General features: G+C 41.4%; 1 protein-coding gene across 3 annotated transcripts in view; it reads right to left on the reverse strand.

The window, feature by feature from the left end:
• Positions 1-172: 172 nt before the first annotated feature.
• The window catches only part of LOC125302471 (semaphorin-3F-like), a 120051-nt gene continuing 96312 nt past the window's right edge, over positions 173-23911 (reverse strand). For all 3 annotated transcript variants that reach the window (XM_048255663.1, XM_048255662.1, XM_048255664.1), the window contains 5 exons: positions 20832-20873; positions 19940-20097; positions 17077-17144; positions 16830-16963; positions 173-2148 (listed from right to left, as the gene is read on the reverse strand). In XM_048255663.1, the coding sequence (XP_048111620.1) occupies positions 1675-2148; positions 16830-16963; positions 17077-17144; positions 19940-20097; positions 20832-20873 (876 nt within the window). In that variant the 3' untranslated portion in view covers positions 173-1674. The remainder of the gene's footprint in view (positions 2149-16829; positions 16964-17076; positions 17145-19939; positions 20098-20831; positions 20874-23911) is intronic.

A 23911-nucleotide genomic window follows, 5' to 3' on the forward strand; every position in this document is an offset into this window, starting at 1 on the left:
CTCTTGGCTGCCTTCACTCCTTCATCTTCATTAATCTTTTTTGGCCTCAATAATCCAGTTACATAGTTGGTTTTGGATTTTGTGAAATACATTTCTAAATAAATGGACTTATAGTCGGTCTTAACTTATATATGTTTTTTTCCTGCTCAGGATGCATTTTTTGACTGATGCGACTTATACTCAGGAGCGACTTATAGTCCGGAAAATATGGTAGTCTAAATTGAGGAGTGACTAAACTAGTCTAAATTGAGGAGTGACTAAACTAGGAGTGACTAAACTAGTCTAAATTGAGGAGTGACTAAACTAGTCCAAATTAAGGAGTGACTAAACTAAACTAGTCTAAATTTAGGAGGTACTAAACTAGTCTAAATTGAGGAGTGACTTAACTAAACTAGTCTAAATTGAGGAGTGACTAAACTAGTCTAAATTGGGCCCTAATGGTTTTACAACTCACACTTTTACATAGGTTTCCAGATGAAAGTGAAGGTAACAGCCCTGTCTCTGGATAACGACATCTGATGACTACTACGCATATCAATATCTTAGCATAGCAATATCTTCCTAATAAAGATGCACTTCAGAATAGGCCCAGACATCGGCAACAGTGCACAAAAGCAAAGGATGACATTAGAAAAGACAGAAGCCTTTTGGACATACCAGACCTCTGTACGAGAGGCACTAAAAGGTTTAGTGGAGAGAATCTATTGTATGGTGTTTGACATGCTGATTGGCAGATGACCACTCATGCACAGGTTTAGTGTTGGGCACGAGCGTCCTTGAGCGTCCAAATTGGTCCATATCGGTCATTTGCCCTGAAATCTTTGTGTCGAAATCTTCAATTGATCTGCATTCCATAAACAATGGATTGGATTGTGTGGTGGAGACAGCAATGGAAGCGGAAGGTATTGACTAGGTGGTGGCACAAGACGTCTGTGCTGGTGTGTGGGGTTGTACTGATAGGAGAACAATGGAAGCTAAGGAACTGAATGTCATGTCAGGCCTGGGATATGCTCTGCTTACAGGGTTCCACGGTGTGGTTTTTCAGAGCAGAGAGGGTTTAAAGTGGCGTTCCGGAGCAGTGTTCTGACATGATGTTCCGGAGCAGTGTTCCGGCGCTGTGTTCTGAGATGATGTTCTAGAGCAGTGTTCTGACATGATGTTCTAGAGCAGTGTTCTGAGATGATGTTCCGGAGCAGTGTTCTGACATGATGTTCCGGAGCAGTGTTCTGAGTCACCGTGCTCTCCTTCTCCTACCCATTTCTGATTCCCTTTACTTTCCCCACCTATTCACTCCACAAGACTTTATACAAAATACCATGAACATGACATTTTTTACAACAGTGATAAAAACAAGAACAATATTTGACCATATGACACTTATACACAAACAGCCTCTACTGTGGTAGAAAGAATCTCACCAAATGCTACTATATACAGCCGACAATAAATACTGAGCATGAGAGTGTTGAGTGGACTTCTATGTTGTTTATAGAGTGTTGAGTGGACTTCTATGTTGTTTGTTTGTTTGTTTGTTTAGGCTTGATGGGTAACTGGAGTCTTTCTCAGTTGAAGTTCTCATGACTCCTCTGCCTCCGCCCCTCCAGAGTTATGATGTGGGTGGTGACTCCGCCCCTCCATAGTTATGATGTGGGTGGGGACTCCGCCCCTCCAGAGTTATGATGTGGGTGGGGACTCCGCCACTCCAGAGTTATGATGTGGGTGGTGATGGTGTGACTCCTCCCCGTGTGGGTGTGTGTGGTGGTGAGGCCCCTCCCCCCCATGATGTCGGCGACTCCTGGGTTTCCTCTGCTCTCCCAGCTCCTCCCTGGCTCCGCCCAGCTGCGGGTCTCCTAGCGACCAGTAGTCCTGGCAGTACTGGTTGATGAGGCCGATCTCGGGCTGGCTCAGGATGGTCAGCAGATCGCGGTACTGTCCTGCCAGGGGTTGCAGGGGGGGTGCAGTCTGGCCGCTCTCCACCAGAGCGGCGCTCACCGCCCCACTGCCCAGCACCACCAGCTGCAGCCGCACCAGCACGTGCTTGAAGTTGTTCTCGGTGGCGCTGCACACATAGAGTCCCGCGTCCGCCAGCTGCAGCGAGCGCAACAGCAAACCCTGATCCAGCCTCAGAACTCGCCCGTCGGACCGCACCTGGGGGGGGGGGAGAAAGACTGTTGTTACTATAACGAGCCTGGGCTGTCTACAGAGTGTTGTTACTATAACGATGCGGAGCCTGGGCTGTCTACAGAGCCGCGTTTTTTACAGTGTGTTCAGGGAGCAGGCAGCTAGCGGATAGTGAGGAGATGTTTGCTGTATGTGACAAAAAATGTTTTAACCTAAAAAGCACCTTTTAATGTGATTAATGAGTCTGTCAGCCAACTATCTAACATTAGCACATTAACTTACGTCAGCTAGCATAACAAAGATCTCTTCAGAAAACCTATAAGTGGACTTCCGGTTTGGCCATGCGGAGATAGGCTGCGTGTAGGCCTAGGTAAGGTAAGATATTGGAACACTTTGGATGGGTGTGGCTTAAGACAAATGGAATGATTGAAGGCGTGGCAGGGCTCTACGCTAACATTTTTTTCCAGGAGCAATTGTGCGCCCAAGTTACAAAATGTAGGAGCACAGACAAAAATTTGGGCGCACAGTCAGTTCTGTACTTAACTTACACATAATCTAAGATTACACTGCAGCTAACAGTTAAACATGCCAGTGCACCAATTGCGAATATTAAGAATGACTGACAACATTTAGGCTACAGGACACAGGATTTTAAAGATCAGTGCCTATTTTATTTTCAGTCTGTTCCATTTTCCTACATTTTGTTAATGTAAAATAATATAATACATTGCCATATTTGCATTTAGCCTGTATATCAAGTATCCTGCCAAATGTAGGCTAATTTATTTATTTGTGAATCCATCTGTAGCTAATCCAAATATGCCCATGGTGACCTATCTGACTGCATACTGCCTAATACTACTACTAAAACAGTCCATTTTCTCTTCCACAAAACCCAACATAGGCTAATCAAGGAGATATATATATATATATATATATATATATATTATACTTTTATTTTTTATTTGAAATATCTGCATTGATGGGGGCAGTAGGCAAACGTTAGACCTACTTTCGTTTTGCACTTCAGCTTGTATTCGGTGTAAACAAACAAGCATGCGTGGAAGCCTGGAGTTGTCAGTAGCGTTCTACCTTTGAATAAAATGGGAGTATTATGGGAGGCTACTTTTATGCCTGTTCGCTACAGCTATATTTTGCATATTGCAGCCAATACGTCAACTGGGCTAAAAGGCATGTTAGGTTACCTTTCCTTCTCTCACTGCATTCTCAGAATCTCATCCTGTTCATCCTACAGTGGGCAGTGCTTCGACTTGGCCAGCTTCACTCGCGTCCGCGCGTGGGATCACGCGGTATCACGCGGCTCTAATTTGTATTTTTCCAGTGAGACGCTGCAACAACCCAAACAACCGGTAGATGGCTCAAGTGAGCAGGGTGTCTCGTAAAAAGAAATGGAGCCTGGAAAACCCTACACAGACTTCACTACAGACTTTAGCAGACTGGTTTAGAAATAATTTGATAGCCAGAAATATGCCTGCCCTGCACTAAAAAAGAAATATTTGGTTAACTGAAAGTGAATCCCGTTTGCAGCCGTAGAAGAAAGCATAGGACAAATTAAACATTCTGATTTTCTCCGAGTGCAACGATGATAGACAGACATCATTTGGACAAAATATAGAGCATATTAACCTCCTTTGCTCAGCCAAATTCCTTCCTGTTACGTCCTGTTATCACGGAGTTACAGGCGATAAACGATTTTTGATGGTCACAAGTTTAATTCATTAGCGTTTTTTTTTTTTTTTTATTATTATTATTAAACAGTTATTTTCATTTAAAGGTTTGACTTCGTGCTTATTCAGTAGAGCATTTAGTGCTCTCCCCAATCCCAGACGTTCACATTGCATGTTTGTTTGTAATGGATGCAACCGCGAGATAGGCTATGCGTTTGATGGCAATGAGTTGTTAACAGACATGAACCAAGACATATAGCTCAGCAGCCATCTAGGGACTGTTCGTTATTTATTGAAGGGGCCACCGGAGGAATTTTGAGTGCTTCAGTCAAAAGTTGCATGACCCTCTCTTGCCTGCTAGAAATTGTTCAATGACCCTCCGACAGAATTGTTAAAAAGACATGACCCTCCCCTGCCAATTGCTGTCTTCGCCCGGCGCCACAGCCACACACTGTGATAACGTTCTTAAATCAATCTTTCCGTGAGCTTGCATGCTACCAGTCCTTCCTTTTCAAATGTGTTGCGCCTGTTTGCACAATTTCACAAATAATCATATGTGATTAATAATATGACAAATAATCCCTGTGCGGGGACCGAAACAATGCATGCCAACTGTTTCGTGTTTATCACGTGAGGCCTATTTTAACTTTCCCCCGCTGTCTTGCCGTTTTAATGTTTTCCCGTAGAATATCCCATATTTTAATACTCTCATAACAGCCCTTCCATCGGGCCTACCATAACTTACCAACTCTGTACTGTAGACCCTATCTGGCTATTTATATTTTCTGTGAAATAAGCAAATGTATTTGTTCAACTTTATGAAGCAGAATTAACGCATAGGCTACTTGGAACATAATACATTTGACAAAGGACAGATGTATGTTGCTAGTGACAAAATATTAACTTTCAGTGTTTTACGATGTCTTTGTCATGGGGAAGTGTTTTTCCCCCATGCATTTATTCTAGGTTACTGTCAGTGACTGCCGTGGAGAGAAGCGGGTTCTGTTTCGTTCATGTCAGTGACTGGAAAGAAGCGGGGTCTGTGTTGTGTTCGCGTTAATTTTTTTTTCATTGGGCATGCCGTGCGTGCGTCCACAGCTCTTCAGTTCTGACAAAGCCAAAATTACTCCTTTTGAAACAATGAGTGCAGGAAGCGTTTGTATGGTTATATTGCTTGGCGGGGATCCCAAGCAGCTTTCAGCCATAAGGATACTTTGAGAACATTTCAATTCACCCGACACTAATATTCAAAATATTAAAAACTATTTCGGCATAGCCTATAAAGCAGTTTAATTAAATGGGATGTTAGTTGTAAACAAACGAGCTACTTGGTGAGGCTTGGCCTCACAGATGCGCTCCTGCCTTAGATGGCAGGAAAAATCTTCACGATAGGCCTATTAACTAACCACCCGATTCACGTTGGCTGGGGGGAAGGGGGGCCATCAGACATTTGTGCCCAGTTAACCCCTGCCCCCAACAAATCACACCTTCCCACCTCTGACAGCTTAACAGAAGTCAAGAGGACTCCTTACTCACAGACCTATTCACAAACCTGCAGCATTCTGCCGTGTTTTTAAATCATGCAGCTACAGGAGCTTCCAATCGTGAGGAAGCAATTTTGCATTGTAGGCATAACTAACATGCAATAACGCCACCAACAACAACCAAAACTAGGCTAATCATTGTCAACATGTAAATTAAATGTAACATTATTGTGAATCAAATTAAAATGTTCTATTTTGCAAACGTAGGCATAGTAACAGAATAATTTAATAATGTTACAAAGATGCTACATCAATCCATTATGTTTCATTAGGCTACTAGGCTATATGTTTTGCCTTGATTCATTTAGGCTAGGCCTTTTTATTCAGCCTAACTGGCGAATTTAGGAGCAACTCCTAAAAATAATGGGCGTGCCACTCCTAACTTTAGGACTCCTAATATCTCCTTACTCCTTCCTAATAACTTCCTAATAACTCCTTACTATCTTAATCTTGGAATATGGGGAGGGAAGTGGCGCGTCTGCAGTCAGCCAAATATGAATGTAATTCTGCGGCATAAGCAGATGTATTTGTTTATTGTACAGAAAAATAAAAATGACATGTCAAGCAGTCAATTGACTACATTGCAGTCAAGAAGTAGGGCAAATTAAGACACTGTTTTGATTTGCGTAGTTGCGTTACCCCCAACACTGACAATAACATAGACAGCCAGTTAAGATATTTTTCGTTTTGTGGAGCTGCACCGTAGGCTATCAAAAGCAGATTTCGATTTTGCTACCACCGTTTAGTCAAGCCTTAAGCCATACCCAATTAGCCTTAATCGAGGTAATGTTTAATTACGATTTATTTTGTTATTGAATTCGTAGGCTGGGATTCCTCGGTAACAATTACCACTGACAGAGCGATGTACAGTGGCAGAGCGACGCACAGTGGCTGAAAGTGGTACTAAAGCTTCACGCAGCTTCATGCCGCGTAATGCGTGAATGAAGTGGCCATTTGAAAGCGATGCCCACTGTATATCCGATGACTTCGGTGGATAGAAGAACTAATTTCTTCAATCTTTGCATCTTGGCTGGCTAGTCTAACTTTCCGCTTTTTCTGTGCGCTCTTGGATTTGATAGAAGCGACTACTAGCGAGTCACAATGCGAAACTGCTAACGTTGATGGGAGGTGTCGTTTTTATGCTGCATTCGCGACGTGATTCTATGGTTTGCACCAGTAATGTTTCTCGATGTTGTGGTGTATTTTGTAGACAAACATTGACATGGTTAGAAGTCATTCGCACCAGTGCGCACAAATATTTTTTTGCACTCGCATGTGCGAGTGAAATGGGCGCACTGTAGAGCCCTGGTGTAGGCTGAGCTCCCAGCTTAACTTTTCATCTAAACCTTTAAAAACGCAATTTTCGACATTTAGACTTATAAGTAAAAGACTCGGGTTGAATATATCACTTTTCTATCGAAAGGATACTGAAACTTCAACATGAGTAGGCCAAGGACTGCTTCTACAGCACATTCATCAACACGAACTAGCGTTGCTGGCAAGCTAGCTAATATGGAGAATACAGCTGCTGAAACGACTTCAGCCTCAGACGGTGTATCCATGAGCCAGCTTGTGACCGAGCTGGATAAGCAACGAGCTTCATTGAGGGAAGACATTTCTGCTTTAATCCAGGAATCTGTTGCCACAGCACAATCTTCCGTGAATGTACAGTGGGTCCCAGTTTGGACGGGTTCCTTCATGAATCACGCACCCCATTTTCTCAGCAGAAATGGCACAAACTGCAGTTGACACAAACAACCACAAGGTGTCACTTGGGAGTTCTGCCACTACTATTTTTGATGCGACTTGACTTAACTGCTTCCATGACGCAGTGAGCCATTACCAAAGATAATACAATAGCGTGAGTTTATATATCTTATACCCTATTTGTCACGGTTACTTATAGATTTGATAGTGTAACGATAAGCGCATGAGACTTTCAGTGGGGGCACGGGAACTTAAATTGATCACGGTAGTTTAAGCTTACACTTAAACAGACAAAACTTTCTAATATGAAAATGTAGATGCAATTGTTGTAAAATGGTGCAGCTCCTTTAAAAGAAAGCCCGTGGGCGGGGATGGAGAGAGAGGGATGTGTGTTAGAACTTAGATGCGTGTGGAAAAAGTAGGCGTGCTGTTGAGACTGGGCGAGTCATATTCAAAATAATGCAAAAAATAAATCCGCAGATAAAACCAATTATCCTCATTCATTGCAACTGCAGCATGCCTGCTTGCCGGCGTTCAAGAAAAAAAAGATATCAAAGCACCTTTTTGCTTTTGAATGTAGCACGATTTTTTTAAACAGCTGGACAAATGATTTAGCTAATTGATTATAGCCTGCACACCAGCAATTGTTGAACATTTACCTGTACAAGACAGTAGCCCAGCCTAACAAGCATGTTACATGTTGTAGGCCTACTGTAGAAATTTCACTTAAATTGCAACCATAACTTGCCTGCTTACCCGGCGTTCAAGCGACAACGAAAAAGATATCAAAGCAACAAGAGGGTTGAGTCTGAGTGACATGGAGTTCAGACTCATATTGCTCCTCATAACCATCTATAAAAAAAGTGTTTTTTATTTTCTTTTTGAGCACGTCCGAATCTCAGGACATAACGCACTGCACCTTATAATAGGCTCGAGATATAATTCCAAAGGGGGCAGTCAGTGACTGGCATCGGGTGAAGCTTTTCGAAGTTGAACAGGTTATTAAAAACTATTTGCGCACCTCAATGTCACAGGAGAGACTGGGCTCTCCCTTCTATGAATTGAAAAAGACGTTATGCTACCTGCAAACTGGCCTATGATTTCATTGCTGAGTTTGCGGCAAAGCAAGACAATGTTTTTTCAGAGTCAGGATATGGCGAGTCAGTGTCATTTCTTTGTCCAATGTTAGCCTACAGTACAGATCAGTTTGACCCTAACCCTAACCCTTTTCCACACCCCTGTGGTGTTAGTTTGCATTTATGCTTCCAACTGGGACGATCCTGACTTTTTCAAGAGAATAATTATTATTATAATATATATTATTATGTATCTTATTGCCAGATCTGAACAATCATCGCCTAATATTTGTTGGGGACATGAACTGTGTGATGTATATGTCCTTAGACCGGTCAAACCCTAAGGTTATACCCACATCAAAGATGTCCAGGGCTCTCTCAAGTCTCATGACTCACGTTGGCTGTGTTGACCCATGGAGATTTTTTTCCCCAACAAAAAAGAATTTTCGTGTTTCTCTCATGTACATCAGTCTTATTCGAGAATAGACTATTTTTTCATTGATAAGTCTCTCCTCTCTTCCATTAAATCTGTAGAATATTCAGCAATTGTAGAATCTGATCACGCACCTGTAATACTGGATATTAACTTTACACTGAATTATTCCTCAAGACCAGTCTGGAGGCTGAACACAACCTTACTTTCAGATACAACATTTTGTCAGTTTATCTCCAAAGCAATAGATGATTTCCTTTTAACTAATCAGAATGACACCATATCACCATCAATATTATGGGAAACATTAAAAGTTGTTTTGAGAGGCCAAATAATATCGTTTGCGGCATCACGCAATAAAAACAGAAAGCAAGCACAGGAAAACCTAATCAATTCTATTTCAAAACTTGATAATCAGTATTCTAAGACCCCCACGGCAGAATTATTTAAACAAAAACTAAATCTCAAAGCCCAGTATGATATATTGTCTACGGAGAAAACAGAATACTTGCTCACCAGCTGAAGGCCAAGTCTGCATCTCGTCTTATACCGAATATTAGGAAAAGAACTCAAGAGTTGACAGTAGACCCCCAGGAAATGAATAATACCTTTAAGGACTTCTATTCAGAATTATACACAACAGAATTCCCCACTGACACTTTGTACATGGAGGAATTTTTAGAAAACCTGAATATCCCAACAATTTCACAAGATCAATGCGAAAACCTAGAAAAACCTCTGGATGGACAGAAAATTGAGAAGTCAATCAGGTAAATGCAGAGCGGAAAAAATCCTGGACCGGACGGTTTTCCAGTTGAGTTTTATAAAAAAAATTCCTCACAGTTAACACCTCTGCTTCTTAGCTTGTTCAACCATTCATTTGAAAAAACAGCCCTCCCGCAGAGCCTTACAGAGGCGCTTATCACAGTTCTGCTGAAGCCTGGTAAAGATGCAGCGGACTATAGTTCTTATAGACCTATATCTTTGTTGAATGTGGATGTGAAGATACTCTCTAAAGTTTTGGCTGCTAGAGTAAATACAGTTATATCAGACATCATTTCAACTGACCAAACAGGTTTTGTTAGAGGGCGTCATTCGTTCGTTAACATCCGTAAGCTTTTAAATAGTAGTGCATTCTCCAGTGGTGGGTAGTAACGTGTTACAAGTAAAGCAAATGAGTAAAAAAGTACTATTTTTCGGGTAACGAATACTTTCCACGTCCCTTTTTTAAGGCTGTAATTTTACTCTTACTCGAGTAAATATTTGAACTAGAATTGTACTCTTTACTCAATTACATTTCCCATTGGGCCTTCATTAAAATTAGTATTTCGATAGAAGTAGGCTACACATATCTTCGTTGACTGGAATACAACCATACAGTTAGCGACCCTCCCTAGGTTGCAACATTGTTGCGATTACACAGCAGAGTAGACGAGTTGGCTGTTACGTTGGTACTGAGGACTAGAAACGCCATGGATGCAGAGATGAACGCTAGTAGCTTACTACCAAAAGCAGCCCCCACTCCCATGGTCAACGTCTGGCCGCATCTGCAACACTGTTCCGTCCCATGTGAAGGAAGGGAGACAACCGTATAATGAAAGGAATGTGTCAGCCTAAGCATAACAATATCAGCCTTCAAAATGTTGAGGTAAATCATCATTATTTTCTATCAGTGGTTCTCGTAGTGCTACTTAGCGAGCTAGTCCTAGCTGTAGCAGCTATTCGACTGAAACAAAGGCTATTTCTTGACATAACTCAGGGGTCTCAAAAGCGGTGCCCTTGAGCACCATGTAGCCTGCTTGGGATGCCTTTACGAGACCCACAGCGCACTTTCTAAAAATAGCCAACAAATTAAGCCTGCAGATCACGCTCTAAAACATCCTCCATTGTGGATTTTTAAATAGATATTTAATTGTAGACCATACATCTGTAATATTGGCTATATTAGCTTGCTCATCTGGTGTAGCCAATGCAAGCATATCTCTGCAAAAGTTCTGTTGCTATTCCGTGTCCGTACGGTTCGTGCATGATTGTTCAAGGACTGAAAAACAATTGCTTTAGGTCCGCGGGCCCTTTCTCCTCCATTAGCCTACTGGTGTAGCAATAGCGCTGAAAATCTTGTGGCATACCAATAGGACTGTCAGATCATGGAGAGATTTCAGATGTGCAATAAGGCGTCTTCCTAAGTTAGAATGGTGTTGGTGATTGCTATTGAATGTCACAACCGAATTGTTCAATGAAATCAGAACTTAAACAACCTCTGAATTATGAATGGTGGGCATGCTATTTGTAATCTACATTATTAATTGCATTAAAGATGGCTTTTTTCCTTTAAAAAATTAGATCAGATTCCTCATGGAAACGGTCAGTGTTGCATATTGATATTGATGTATTGAAGAATCAGATGAAAATACAGTTGCTTAATATATAAAGGCTCATAGGCCTACATAATATTGATAACTTAAATGTAAAAATCACATAGGTCTATTATTTAGGAGGATGACCCTCGCAAAAAAGGAGTGAGGGAATTCATGTCACAGCTACATTTTCTGGCCTGTATGGGAGTAACTTTACTCCATTACTTGAGAAATTAAAATCTGATCTCCAGAGATGGAGTACCATTTATTTATCTTTGGCTGGGAAAATCAGCTGTATTAAGATGAACGTGCTGCCTAGATTTATTTCAAAGTCTTCCATATTTTCTTCCAAAGTCCTTTTTCCGCTCAATAGATGAGTTACTCTAAAGTTTTGTGTGGGGAGGTAAAACTGCAAGACTTCGTAAAACATTCTTCGAAAGGCCTAGGCAGAGAGGTGGGCTTGCTCTCCCAAATTTCATGTTTTATTATTGGGCAGCAAACTTGCACAAAGTTCTATTTTGGTTTCAAGCTCCTAAGACAGACTGGTGCAGGGCAGAGGCCCAGTTTTGCAAATTGTCATCTCTCACTGCATTGCTAACATCAAAACTCCCTTTCTCCCCCTCACGCTTTTCCTCTAGCCCAGTAGTAAGTTCAACATTGAGGATTTGGATGCAATTTAGACAAGCATTTTTAACTGATCTTTCCATGCTTAACCCTGTCTGTAATAATCATCTTTTCCAAGCCTCCAGACTGGATGACACTTTTAAACAGTGGGAACTCATGGGCCTTACTACATGTCAAGACTTTTTCATAGAGAAGGTTTTCCCAAGCTTCACTGAACTGGCAAACAAATTTCAAATTCCAAGATCTAGCTTTTTCAGGTATCTTCAGATTCGTCATTTCATTCAAACGAGCACCCCATCATTTCCTCAATTACCTAAACCCTCACATATGGAGGATATATTATTGACTCCTCTGACCTTGAGGGGTCAAATTTCTATCATTTACAATTTGATTATGTCATTTAATAATGTGTCCATGGAGGGAATTAAAACAAAATGGGAAGAGGAATTAGGGACAGGCATCTCCGATGCGGTGTGGGACAGAGCTTTGGGCTGGGTGAATGGAACCTCCTCTTGTGCGCGTTTAAATTTGATTCAGTTTAAAGTTCTACACCGCATGCACTATAGTAAGGCTAAACTAGCCAAAATATACCCAAATATAGATGACATATGTGATCGCTGTGGACAGGACCAAGCGAACCTTCCTCATATGTTTTGGTCGTGTCCGAGGCTTGGGGAATTCTGGACATCAGTGTTTAGAATCCTAAATGAAGCCTTTGATTTAGATTTGCAACCTAGTCCCCTACCAGCTATATTTGGCATCAGTATGGCTATCTGACATGATGATGTTTCTAAAAATTGAAAAGATTAAATTCTTCCTCAGAGGGTCGACTAAGAAGTTTTTCAAAACTTGGGACCCCTTACTGACTTATTTTGAAAACCTCACCGTACTCCCTTCTCCATAATCTGCTGTAGCAGTAAAGTACAAATTTCACACTGACAGCTTTCATTTATAGAGCCTCCTTTCCCTTGTTTTTATTTTCCTTTGTTGTTTGTTTTGTTGTTTTCTTTTCTTTCCCTTGTTTTTATTTTCCTTTGTTGTTTGTTTTGTTGTTTTCTTTTCTTTCCCTTGTTTTTATTTTCCTTTGTTGTTTGTTTTGTTGTTTTCTTTTCTTTCCCTTGTTTTTATTTTCCTTTGTTGTTTGTTTTGTTGTTTTCTTTTCTTTCCCTTTGCTCGGCAGTGGGGGGTTAAAGTGTCTTTAAAGAATTGTAATACTGCATTGTGATTTACACTGTACTCAAGACAATAAAAATACAATGTGTCTCTAGCCTGGCGGGCCATCCTATATCATTGAAATGTATAGTCTGGAATCGAACCATTCACCTCTCTTAATCCAAGGGGCGGGCAGAGAATTGTCTTTCAAACTGCCTAGGCATGCAATAGGCCAGCTTCACGACCATATCCATTATCCGGTCGGCAAAGCGGCAAATACATCCTTCTTCGAAAGGAATGACTTAAGTGCATTGTGTTGCTCAACTTTCAAAGAAAAGCACAAGTCCAACGTCTCCAAAGTTGACGCCAACGCCGATTCAAACAACCGCTCTTCGTTCGCCATAGCCACCTTCCTTGTTGTTCACCGTCGCAGGACTGTCGTTATCCTTAAGACTCTCTAACAAAATAGAGTGCTGTGATTGAATAACATCCACGGTGTTAGCCAATAGAAATCCCTATGGTTTGATTCTAGACGTACAGGCTGAGCAAATTAATTTGCGTCTAGATTTCTAGGCTACTGCGTCTCCCTTTGATTGGTTTGTGTACAGGCATACGTCTGACGTTGACATGTTGTTTACAGGCATACGTCTAGACATGTTGTTTACAGGCATACGTCTGACGTTGACATGTTGTTTACAGGCATACGTCTAGACATGTTGTTTACAGGCATACGTCTGACGTTGACATGTTGTTTACAGGCATACGTCTAGACATGTTGTTTACAGGCATACGTCTGACGTTGACATGTTGTTTACAGGCATACGTCTGACGTTGACATGTTGTTTACAGGCATACGTCTGACGTTGACATGTTGTCAGTTCAGTGGGATTCCCACGCTTTTTCTCCACCTACCTACACTGCTGCCGCAGACTCTTTAAGCTTCAGACTTCAGGTAGCATTCCTCTGCTGTCCTTCGTATCCCCTCTCTCATCCTCTCAAAAATGTTGTAGATGTCTGTATTTTAACGCATCAACTTTTAGACCAGATTGTCAGACTTTTCTAATTCTAATTAAACAGGCTATATGAACGCATTGACTTTTCTAATTCTAATTAAACAGGCTATATGAACGCATTGACTAATTCTAATTAAACAGGCTATATGAACGCTAGTGTTACATGGTGTATCGATACTAAAAAGGTATCACGATGCCTTCACGCAAAAAACGATACGATTTCCGACGTTTTTAGAATCGATACTTTATTAAAATAATAACGTTCTGTGTCTGTGTGAACTGCTGCTCTCACTGCTCCTTGCACGCATCTAGGCAAGTGGGCGTGTCAAGCGGGCATCTCGGAGTGAGTGAGTGCGCAGCAACGTCAACATAGTTCTTTGCCGACAGTCCTCGGCCTTGTGGATAAAACAAAAGGTGAAGTGAAATCTGGAACTATTTTGGATACATCGCGAATAGTGAAGGCAAGCCATCAGGTACACAGAGGCCCGTTTGTAAAATATGTTTCAAAGTCATTTTAAAAGCAGTATGCTACGCGATGGAACTTGGCTAAACACCTCGCAGACATATCCCAACATTTTTAAAGAGTTCAAAGAGCGACAGGTTATGAATATGCTATAGAAAAACACAACTACATGGTTAGTGTCAAGTTTTCTCTTCTGTGTTCTTCTTTGAAAGTGAAACGAGGTATGGTTCTCTGGGATAAAAGCGAACCTTCCTTCATCAATGATTTTTGCCGAGACATAGCAGGCTGTAATCATTTTGACGAGACATAACAAGCTGTAATCATAGGGTGCTAGCGTGATGAAAGCAATGTTCACTGCCAGAATAACATTACCAACACTACCAAACAATCTATTTCATGTTAGGTCAGTACTACTGGTAATATTTGTCATGGCATGTAGACTGCAATTTGTTCAATAATTATTGCCCAGATGTAGGATAGGCGATAGGCTACCGAAATCGCTAATTAAAGCCCACAGCATATTACCATCATAATAGCGGCTTATTGTTGCGTGGTAGCAAATCATGTTATCAAAGAAATAGGCGTAATGTAATGCACACAGATATATTGCAACAGGTAATGGTGTAGGCCTATCTGGACGAAGACCTGAGTGGTTGGAACGTCGTGCTTGTACACTGGGCGCAAAGAAGACTATCCTCACATTTTTCCCTTTGCAACTGTCAAAGAAATCCAATGAACACGGGAAGGCCTAGGGTAGCCTATACTGTACATCAGATGGCCTAAAGATTAGGCATAGCATTCAGTGATTTGCATGCAGTAATTTCAACACTGACCTTGATCTAGCCTAGTTTGGCTATTTAAAGCTACTTTATTGCCAAAACACAACACAACAAATTAACTATAACAAACAATAAAGGACTTAATCACAAAGTAGACCTACTATTTTACTGACTATAAAAAATAATAATTATGTAGGAAGTTTAGAACCCAGAATTGACCTGCACACTACAAAAGTGCACCAAATTCAACACAAATGACATTTGGAGGAGGTATGAGTCCTTTCTTTTCCAGATATCTTAGGATTTCGCCGTAGTATCGCTTCAGTATCGAGCATCGTGATATTTATGGCAGGTATCGTATCGAAGTCATAATTTTGGTATCGTGACAACACTAATGAACGCATTGACTAATTCTATTTAAACAGGCTATATGAATGCATTGACTAATTCTAATTAAACAGGCTATATGAACACATTGACTTTTCTAATTCTAATTAAACTAGGAAAGCATTGGCTTTTCTAATTCTAATTAAACAGGCTATATGAACACATTGACTAATTCTAATTAAACAGGCTATATGAACACATTGACTTTTCTAATTCTAATTAAACAGGCTATATGAACACATTGACTTTTCTAATTCTAATTAAACAGGCTATAGGAAAGCATTGGCTTTTCTAATTCTAATTAAACAGGCTATATGAACGCATTGGCTATTCTAATTCTAATTAAACAGGCTATATGAACACATTGACTAATTCTAATTAAACAGGCTATATGAACGCATTGACTTTTCTAATTAAACAGGCTATATGAACACATTGGCTTTTCTAATTCTAATTAAACGGGCTATAGACACATTGGCTTTTCGGCTATATGAACACATTGGCTTTTCTAATTCTAATTAAACAGGCTATATGAACACATTGACTTTTCTAATTAAACAGGCTATATGAACACATTGACTTTTCTAATTCTAATTAAACAGGCTATATGAACACATTGACTAATTCTAATTAAACAGGCTATATGAACACATTGACTTTTCTAATTCTAATTCTAATTCTAATTCTAATTAAACAGGCTATATGAACATATTGACTTTTCTAATTAAACAGGCTATATGAACGCATTGACTTTTCTAATTAAACAGGCTATATGAACACATTGACTTTTCTAATTCTAATTAAACAGGCTATATGAACACATTGACTTTTCTAATTCTAATTAAACAGGCTATATGAACGCATTGACTTTTCTAATTCTAATTAAACAGGCTATATGAACACATTGACTAATTCTAATTAAACAGGCTATATGAACACATTGACTTTTCTAATTCTAATTCTAATTAAACAGGCTATATGAACGCATTGACTTTTCTAATTCTAATTAAACAGTTCTTTTCTAATTCTAATTAAATGGGCTATACGATCTCCTCAACAGAAGTTCCTGTAGATGCCAATAACACATTCTACTTGTTTGACAAATAAATGAAAAGCCATTTGAAATCAATGTCTTCACTCTTGCTGTATCAAAATCTCACCTTTCCTCAGAGATGGTGTTAATGATGTGCTTAAAGTCAAATTATTTCAGTTTGTGCATGTGAACATGATATAACTATAATGCTGTAGCCTAAATGGTGGATTATTAAGCTGTATGAGGTGTGTGTGTGTGCGTGCATGTGTACATGTATGTGTGTGCGTGTGTGTGTGTGTGTGCGTGGATGTGTGTGTGTGTGTGTGTTTGTGTGTGTGTGTAAATGTATGTGTGTGTGTGTGTGCCTGTGCCTGTGCCTGTGTGTGTGCGTGGGTGTGGGTGTGTGTGTGTGTAAATGTATGTGAGTGTGTGTGTGTGTGTTTTGGCCTTACCTCCTTCCTGCGGTCACTGTTACCACGGTGATGGTGCCACCTGATGGCCGCCTGTGGTGAGCGCGCCTGACACTCCAGGAAGCTGCTGCTGCCCTCCACCGCGTACTGCACCGCCTCCACAGCGTTCCTATTGGCTGCTCAGAGCAGAGGGACACAGCGCAGGCCAATCAGAGTGCTGAGCAGGCATGACATCCATCCTCTTGACTTCCCTATTGGCTCAGCCGACTGGACAAGAGGAGGGGCTTACCGTTGGAGTTGTAGCCGCGGCACTGCCGCATCGGGTTGCCATACTTCACATCCTGCCGCCGGCTGCGTCTGCAGAGCATTCCCACAATCCCTCGTCAAAACATTAGCACAGCATTCCCACATTCCCCAGTCAGATTCAACATTAGCACAGCATTCCCACACATTCCCAATGTCCCCAATTAAAACCAACATTAGCACAGCGTTGCCACATATTCCCATATTTCGATGTTTCCATATTTCATATTTCGATGTTTCCATATTTCAATGTTTTCATATGTCATATTTCGATGTTTCCATATTTCATATGTCATATTTCAATGTTTCCATATTTCATATTTCAATGTTTCCATATTTCATATTTCATATTTCAATGTTTCCATATTTAGTTTTTATTCTTCAGACAAGTTGTTCTTATGAACACACTGTGTAGTCACTGAGGTTCTCTACTACCAACATTAGCAACATGTGCGATGGAGTAACGTGTGTGTGTGTGTGTGTGTGTGTGTGTGTCTCACCTCTTGTGTGTGGTGGAGTAACGTGAGCGTGTGTGTGTGTGTGTGTGTGGTGGAGTAACATGAGTGTGTGTGTGTGTGTGTGTGTGTGTGTGTGTCTCACCTCTTGTGTGTGCTGGAGTAGTGTGAGCATGTGTGTGTGTGTGTGTGTGTGGCGTGTGTGTGTGTGTGTGTGTGTGTGTGTGTGTGTCTCACCTCTTGTGTGTGCTGGAGTAGCGTGAGCATGTGTGTGTGTGTGTGTGTGTGTGTGCTGGAGTAACGTGAGTAGTGGTGTCAACAATAATCGATTCGGTGATGCATTGCAATTCGCCGCATGCACGATTCAGCATCGATGCGGCAACGTGCCATAATCAATTATGTCACTGTTTATTTTCTGGCCTTGAGTGGACAATAAAGTTGTGAAGTTTCAATTACTTCTGGGGGCATTTCCGGTGCAACGTTGTAATGACATGCGCAGCCTGTAGCTACATGCTAAGCGGAAGAACTAGCTAGCATAACAACAACACTAAAGAATCAAGATGACGGAGGGAGATGAACGCGATAGACGGGTAAAGCTTGGAAAGGGGACATCTGGGCACATTTCGGATTCTACGAAGTTAATGGGAAACTAGACAAGACGTACGCGGTGTGTAAAACCTGCCGCACTAAAATCAAGCACGTTGGCAATACAACTAACTTCACGAACCATGTCGATCGTTGGCATCCTGAGTTGGCTTCGTTACTGTGTGCAGTATGTGCAGGGTAGGAATTTCACGACGGCCATGGCCATCGTTGCCCCTTGAGTTGGCCGTGATGCCCCTTTGAAAATCAGAGGTTTACAGGCCACGGTGGCCTTGGTGCCCCCTTCTTTCAATATTCTGTTTTGCGTCCGACTAATAACGTTTTTTATTTAGCCTATGGCCTGTCAAAATAAGCGTTCACAGCGCAAATTAATTTTTTTTACGCAGTGGAGAAAGTGACAGCGCACGGCAAGAAAGAAAGTGCATCCAAATTCACCCATTCTTCTAAGTTGAAATAGCCTACTTGCGAACGAGCCTACTCATCACACAGACATCACAAGCAGCCTATCACATCACATGAAAGAGCTTTTTCTCAGCTTTTAAACAATGTTAGCCGTTAATTGCTGTGGTGAACGGTTCACGAGAAAAGTAAATAATATACTTCAATTTAATCATAAATTCTACTGAAGGTTCTGCGCCCATCTCCCTACCCATTCCTATCGGTGGGATACTTCACAAACCCTTTGTTCAACACATAACAAACCATATATCAGAATAAACAGCTGACCTTACCGAACAGAAAGGTGTAATGCAGTCCCCTGTACAGTTAGCCGTTCCAGAGTAATCCAGTTTTGAATTTGCAGCAAATTTCGACATGCATGGACATGTGGGCTTTAAATTTTACAATGTGTTTAAATTATTAAACTTATTAAAAGGCCATATCCAATACCCTGTACCATTCAATTTTATTTTATTTAATGATATTTATGTCAAAGATACAGGAGAGTGATAATACACACATAGCAGCCAATAAAATCTGTTGTTCAATATCTGACTGCTTGTATTGCCTCATGACCTCAAAATTTGCCTTGTTGTGTGCAGTAGAATGTTGATGCATCGCAATGCAATGCATCGTAGAATCGAAGTGAATCGAATCGTTACCTGGTGAATCGTAATCGAATCGAATTGTGAGGGCAGTGCCAATACACACCCCTAAGCGTGAGCATGTGGTTGTGTGTGTGTGCGTGTGTGTGTCTCACCTCTTGTGTGTGCTGGAGTAGCGTGAGCATGTGTGTGTGTGTGTGTGTGTGTGTGTGTGTGTCACCTCTTGTGTGTGCTGGAGTAGCGTGAGCATGTGTGTGTCTCACCTCTTGTGTGTGCTGGAGTAGCGTGAGCATGTGTGTGTGTGTGTGTGTGTGTGTGTCTCACCCCTTGTGTGTGCTGGAGTAGCGTGAGCATGTGTGTGTGTGTGTGTGTGTGTGTAAGCATGTGTGTGTGTGTGTGTGTCTCACCTCTTGTGTGTGCTGGAGTAGCGTGAGCATGTGTGTGTGTGTGTGTGTGTGTGTGTGTGTGTGTGCGTGTGTGTGTGTGTGTGTGTGTGTGTCACCTCTTGTGTGCGCTGGAGTAGCGTGAGCATGTGTGTGTCTCACCTCTTGTGTGTGCTGGAGTAGCGTGAGCATGTGTGTGTGTGTGTGTGTGTGTGTGTGTGTGTGTGTGTGTGTGTGTCACCTCTTGTGTGTGCTGGAGTAGCGTGAGCATGTGTGTGTGTGTGTGTGTGTGTGTGTCACCTCTTGTGTGTGCTGGAGTAGCGTGAACATGTGTGTGTGTGTGTGTGTGTGTGTGCGTGTCTCACCTCTTGTGTGTGCTGGAGTAGCGTGAGCATGTGCTGCCGTCCCAGGCGCAGTACGGGTCTCTGGCCAGACAGCAGTCAGCACAGGCCTCTCCGTACACATCACAGCGCTGCAGTGCCAGCTGGCTCACGCCCACCGCCGACGCCACATACAGCTGTTGCTATGGAGACACACACACACACACACAGGGGGTTAGAGATCACTAACATAAGCCCCACCGCCGACACCACGTACAGCTGTTGCTATTGGAGACACACACACGTACAGCTGTTGCTATTGGAGACACACATAGGGGGTTAGAGATCACTTACACTAGTCTAGTAGCCTGGAAAATCCAGACCCTGATAATCTAGAAAGATTAAGGGTCTGGCCAAGAACAATGTAATGGCCCAACTCGAGGGGCGGCAACAAGCATGCATTTAAAAATCTCACTGCACGCAATTGGACCATGTTTACTCTGAATGACTTGGGACTTTGATGCAATCAGATAACACTACGACCAATGTGTACTGTCCTCCAACGTTGCAGCGCTGTCTTCATCAGTTTAGCTGGTTCCCGGAATGTTGGGGTAAAGGTAACGCGCATCATTGCTCTTTGCCAGAGTGTCTCGCAGAGACAATTCCATTGTGGATCTCTGGATTTCCAGGGTACTAGTCTAGAGGAGTACGCCTGGATTCAGGGGAAAATAGGGTGGGGAATGTCTATGATTTCGAACAAAGCTTTTTTCAATAGCCAATCGCAGAGAGGGGGCAGAACTTGTGAGTATGTACTGGGTGTTTCATGAAAATGTGTCCACAATATCCAACCACAACTGCTTCCACAATATCAAATCATTCACGCCTGCGCGTGAGCAGACACAGTAATATAATATTAAGAGCTGATTGGGACTCTTACCCTTTTGGATGAGATCTTCATGGTTGTCACTGGAGATGGAACCTAGAAGAGAATTCAGCACCAACATGAGTGAGTTTGTTTTGCTGTAAACTGTAACTCGGTCAGAGGGCTGTTTTCATTAAAGGCACAGTATTCAAGATTTTCATCTTTACGAAGCCAATTTGATTGTAAGCGAACTTGTAATAGGCAAATCGTTCACCTAGCATAGCTATACAGCATAGACGTAGCGAGTCCCTACCGAGAAAGCCAGCCATTTAACTTCCAAGAGCTGTGTCACAACAAATCTTGCGAGAATCGTGAAACATTACCTTGTCAATAGAAAAAGCTCTTTGGAGATAGTTTTTGCCTGTTGTTAATCCTTCACCTCCACAACAGAAGCATTTGCATTGTGTACAGGGGGGATAAGTCACGAGAAGTTTGTTATTTACAACAGCAGAGTAACATATAAATACACCGCGACTCTAGAGGGAGCTCTACACTTGCCAAAAATACCTAAACCTGCACAGTATACCTTTAAATACCTAAACCTGCATAGTATACCTTTAATGTAATCAATGTCTTCATATGAATGGAACAGTTGAATTTATGATGAGAGATCATCAGGTGTGCCGCAGAAAATTACCCAAATGTCACTTACTGGTCCAGAAAAGCTACTGTTGCATCAAAGAATTTATAACCACATGCTCTCATTGATTGTGTGATTGCACTATTTGTGGTATGCAGGCATTGTACAATGGGGGCCCCATATCCAGTATTCACAGAATCATTACATATCCAGTTCATAACAACAATTAAATAAGATATAGTCACCTACAAATGAAACGCTTGTTTTATTGCGCAGGTCTTGCATAGAAGCCATAATAAGGCTATATATGTGTATTATTTGAAGTTGTAGGCTATAGTATGTTTATTTTTTCTTCACACAGGATGTTAGTGTGCCGTGGGACATTTTAAGTGTCAAAAGTGTGCACAAAAAAGGTTGAAAAACACTGGATTAGATAATACCCCCATACACACACAAACACACCATTTATACTACGCAACAAAACCGCTCAGTTTCACCTACAAATGCCTTACCTTACTTTTTACCTTAAAACCCATATTTAATAGCTTTTAAGTACAAATTTACATAATATATAGTGGTACCATCACTGCGCATATTTGTACATGTTGTTCATATTGTTCATATTACATAGCCATATTTATTCTGCTAAAGTAACTGCTAATAGGAACACTGCACATATTTATATTTAATTTATATTACTCTAAACTAGGGCTGTCAAAATTAATGCGTTAATCGCCGCGATTCATTTTGAAATACATAATGTGTTAAAAAATATTAACACAAACAACACATTGTGTTTACCTATTTCCTTTCTGGGGGGCTGATGTCATCCCCGCTGAAAAAAACAGCCTGACCAGCTAAAGGTGGTTTGCTGGTTGACCAGCTTGTTAACCAGCTTGTTTGACCACCCTATGATGGTTGACCTGCTAGACCAGCACAACTCTTGCAAAAACATACCTTCAGCTGTTTTTCCCAGCTTATGATGGTAATTCAGCTGGTTTTGCTTGTCGTACCACCTCAAGCTGGTCATTTTAGCTGGTGTTGCTGGTCTATAGTGCTGGTTTAACTGGCCATTCCAGCTTATGTTGGTCATTCTAGCAAACCAGCATGACCAGCTTGAGAGGCTGGTGACCAGCATGACCATCTTACACCAGCTGTATCCCACACGACAGGCTGGTCAAACCAGCATGACCAGCTTCCTCAGATGGTCATGCCAGCATATCCAGCTGGTGGCCTAACCAGCTACACCAGCAAAGACCAGCAAGAGCTGGAAGAAAACCAGCAAAGACCAGCTAAAACCAGCTACCAGCATAAGCTGGTTTCTAGCTGTTTTTTTTAGCAGATATATAACGGAAGCCGCAAAACCTAAAGCCGCGAGCCTAGCTATTTTACTGTCTGGATCGAGTTAACTGAAGATGGAGAGGAACCGTGAGAAGAGGTCCAGTTTAATAAGTTGCCTGATGTTAAAAGCACAGTGAGTGTCAAATGCTATGCTTATAACCAGGCTTGGAATTTCATAATTTTAGGGGCAGTGCACCTGGCCTTCAGTTGGGCATATTTGGTGCGGGAACAAAGGCCACACGTCAGGGTACCTAGGCCAAAGTTAATTATAGTAGGCTACATAAAAATGATAAAAGTTATATTTAGCCTATTCACAGCAGCAGACCTGCATCACGGTATGAAATAGTACAAAACCATGAAACATGACATACATAGAACTGTACATCATAGAACTGATTTTAATATTTACAGATATCTAGGCCACATTTAACTTTTATTTTCTATTTGGCCTGTTATGAAATCATGTATTGAACAATTTAAGTACAGTTCAGCTTTAAGAAACTCAAATAATCTACATGCATGCTTAGCATTTTGTGATCATTAAGGCTACTTTGACAAACTTTTAGTCAGCTGATTTTAATATTTACAGATATCTAGGCAATATTTGTAACATTTATTTTGTATTTGGCCTGTTATGAAATCATGTATTGAACAATTTAAACACACTGTGAAACCTGAAGCCCAAAGTTGGAGACATGCATTTAGACATTGCTGCAAATGTAAAACCAGATTACTCTGGAATGGCTAACTGTCAGGGTAATGCTTTACACCTTTGTGTTCGGTAAGGTCTGCTGTTTCTTCTGAGTTTGAAAAACAGCAGAAAAAGTATTCCACCGAGATGAATGGGTAGGGAGATGGGTGCAGAATGTAATATGATTAAAGTTACTTTTCTCGTGAACCGTTTACCACAACAACTAGCGGCTAACATCGTTTAAAAGCTGAGGAAAAAGGTCTTTCATGTGATGTGATACATGTGATGTCTGTTGACGAGTAGGCTACTTCAGGAGTAGTTCAGCAAAGGATGGGTGAATTTGGACGCACTTTCTTTCTTGCCGTGCGCTGTCACTTTTTTTCCACTGCGTAAAAGACTTAATTTAATTTGCGCTGTGAATGCTAAGCTTAATTTGACAGGCCATAGGCTAAATAAAAATCGCTATTTGGACGCAAAGCAGAG

Source organism: Alosa alosa, chromosome 10 (genome assembly GCF_017589495.1).
Source record: "Alosa alosa isolate M-15738 ecotype Scorff River chromosome 10, AALO_Geno_1.1, whole genome shotgun sequence".
Lineage (NCBI taxonomy): Eukaryota > Metazoa > Chordata > Actinopteri > Clupeiformes > Clupeidae > Alosa > Alosa alosa.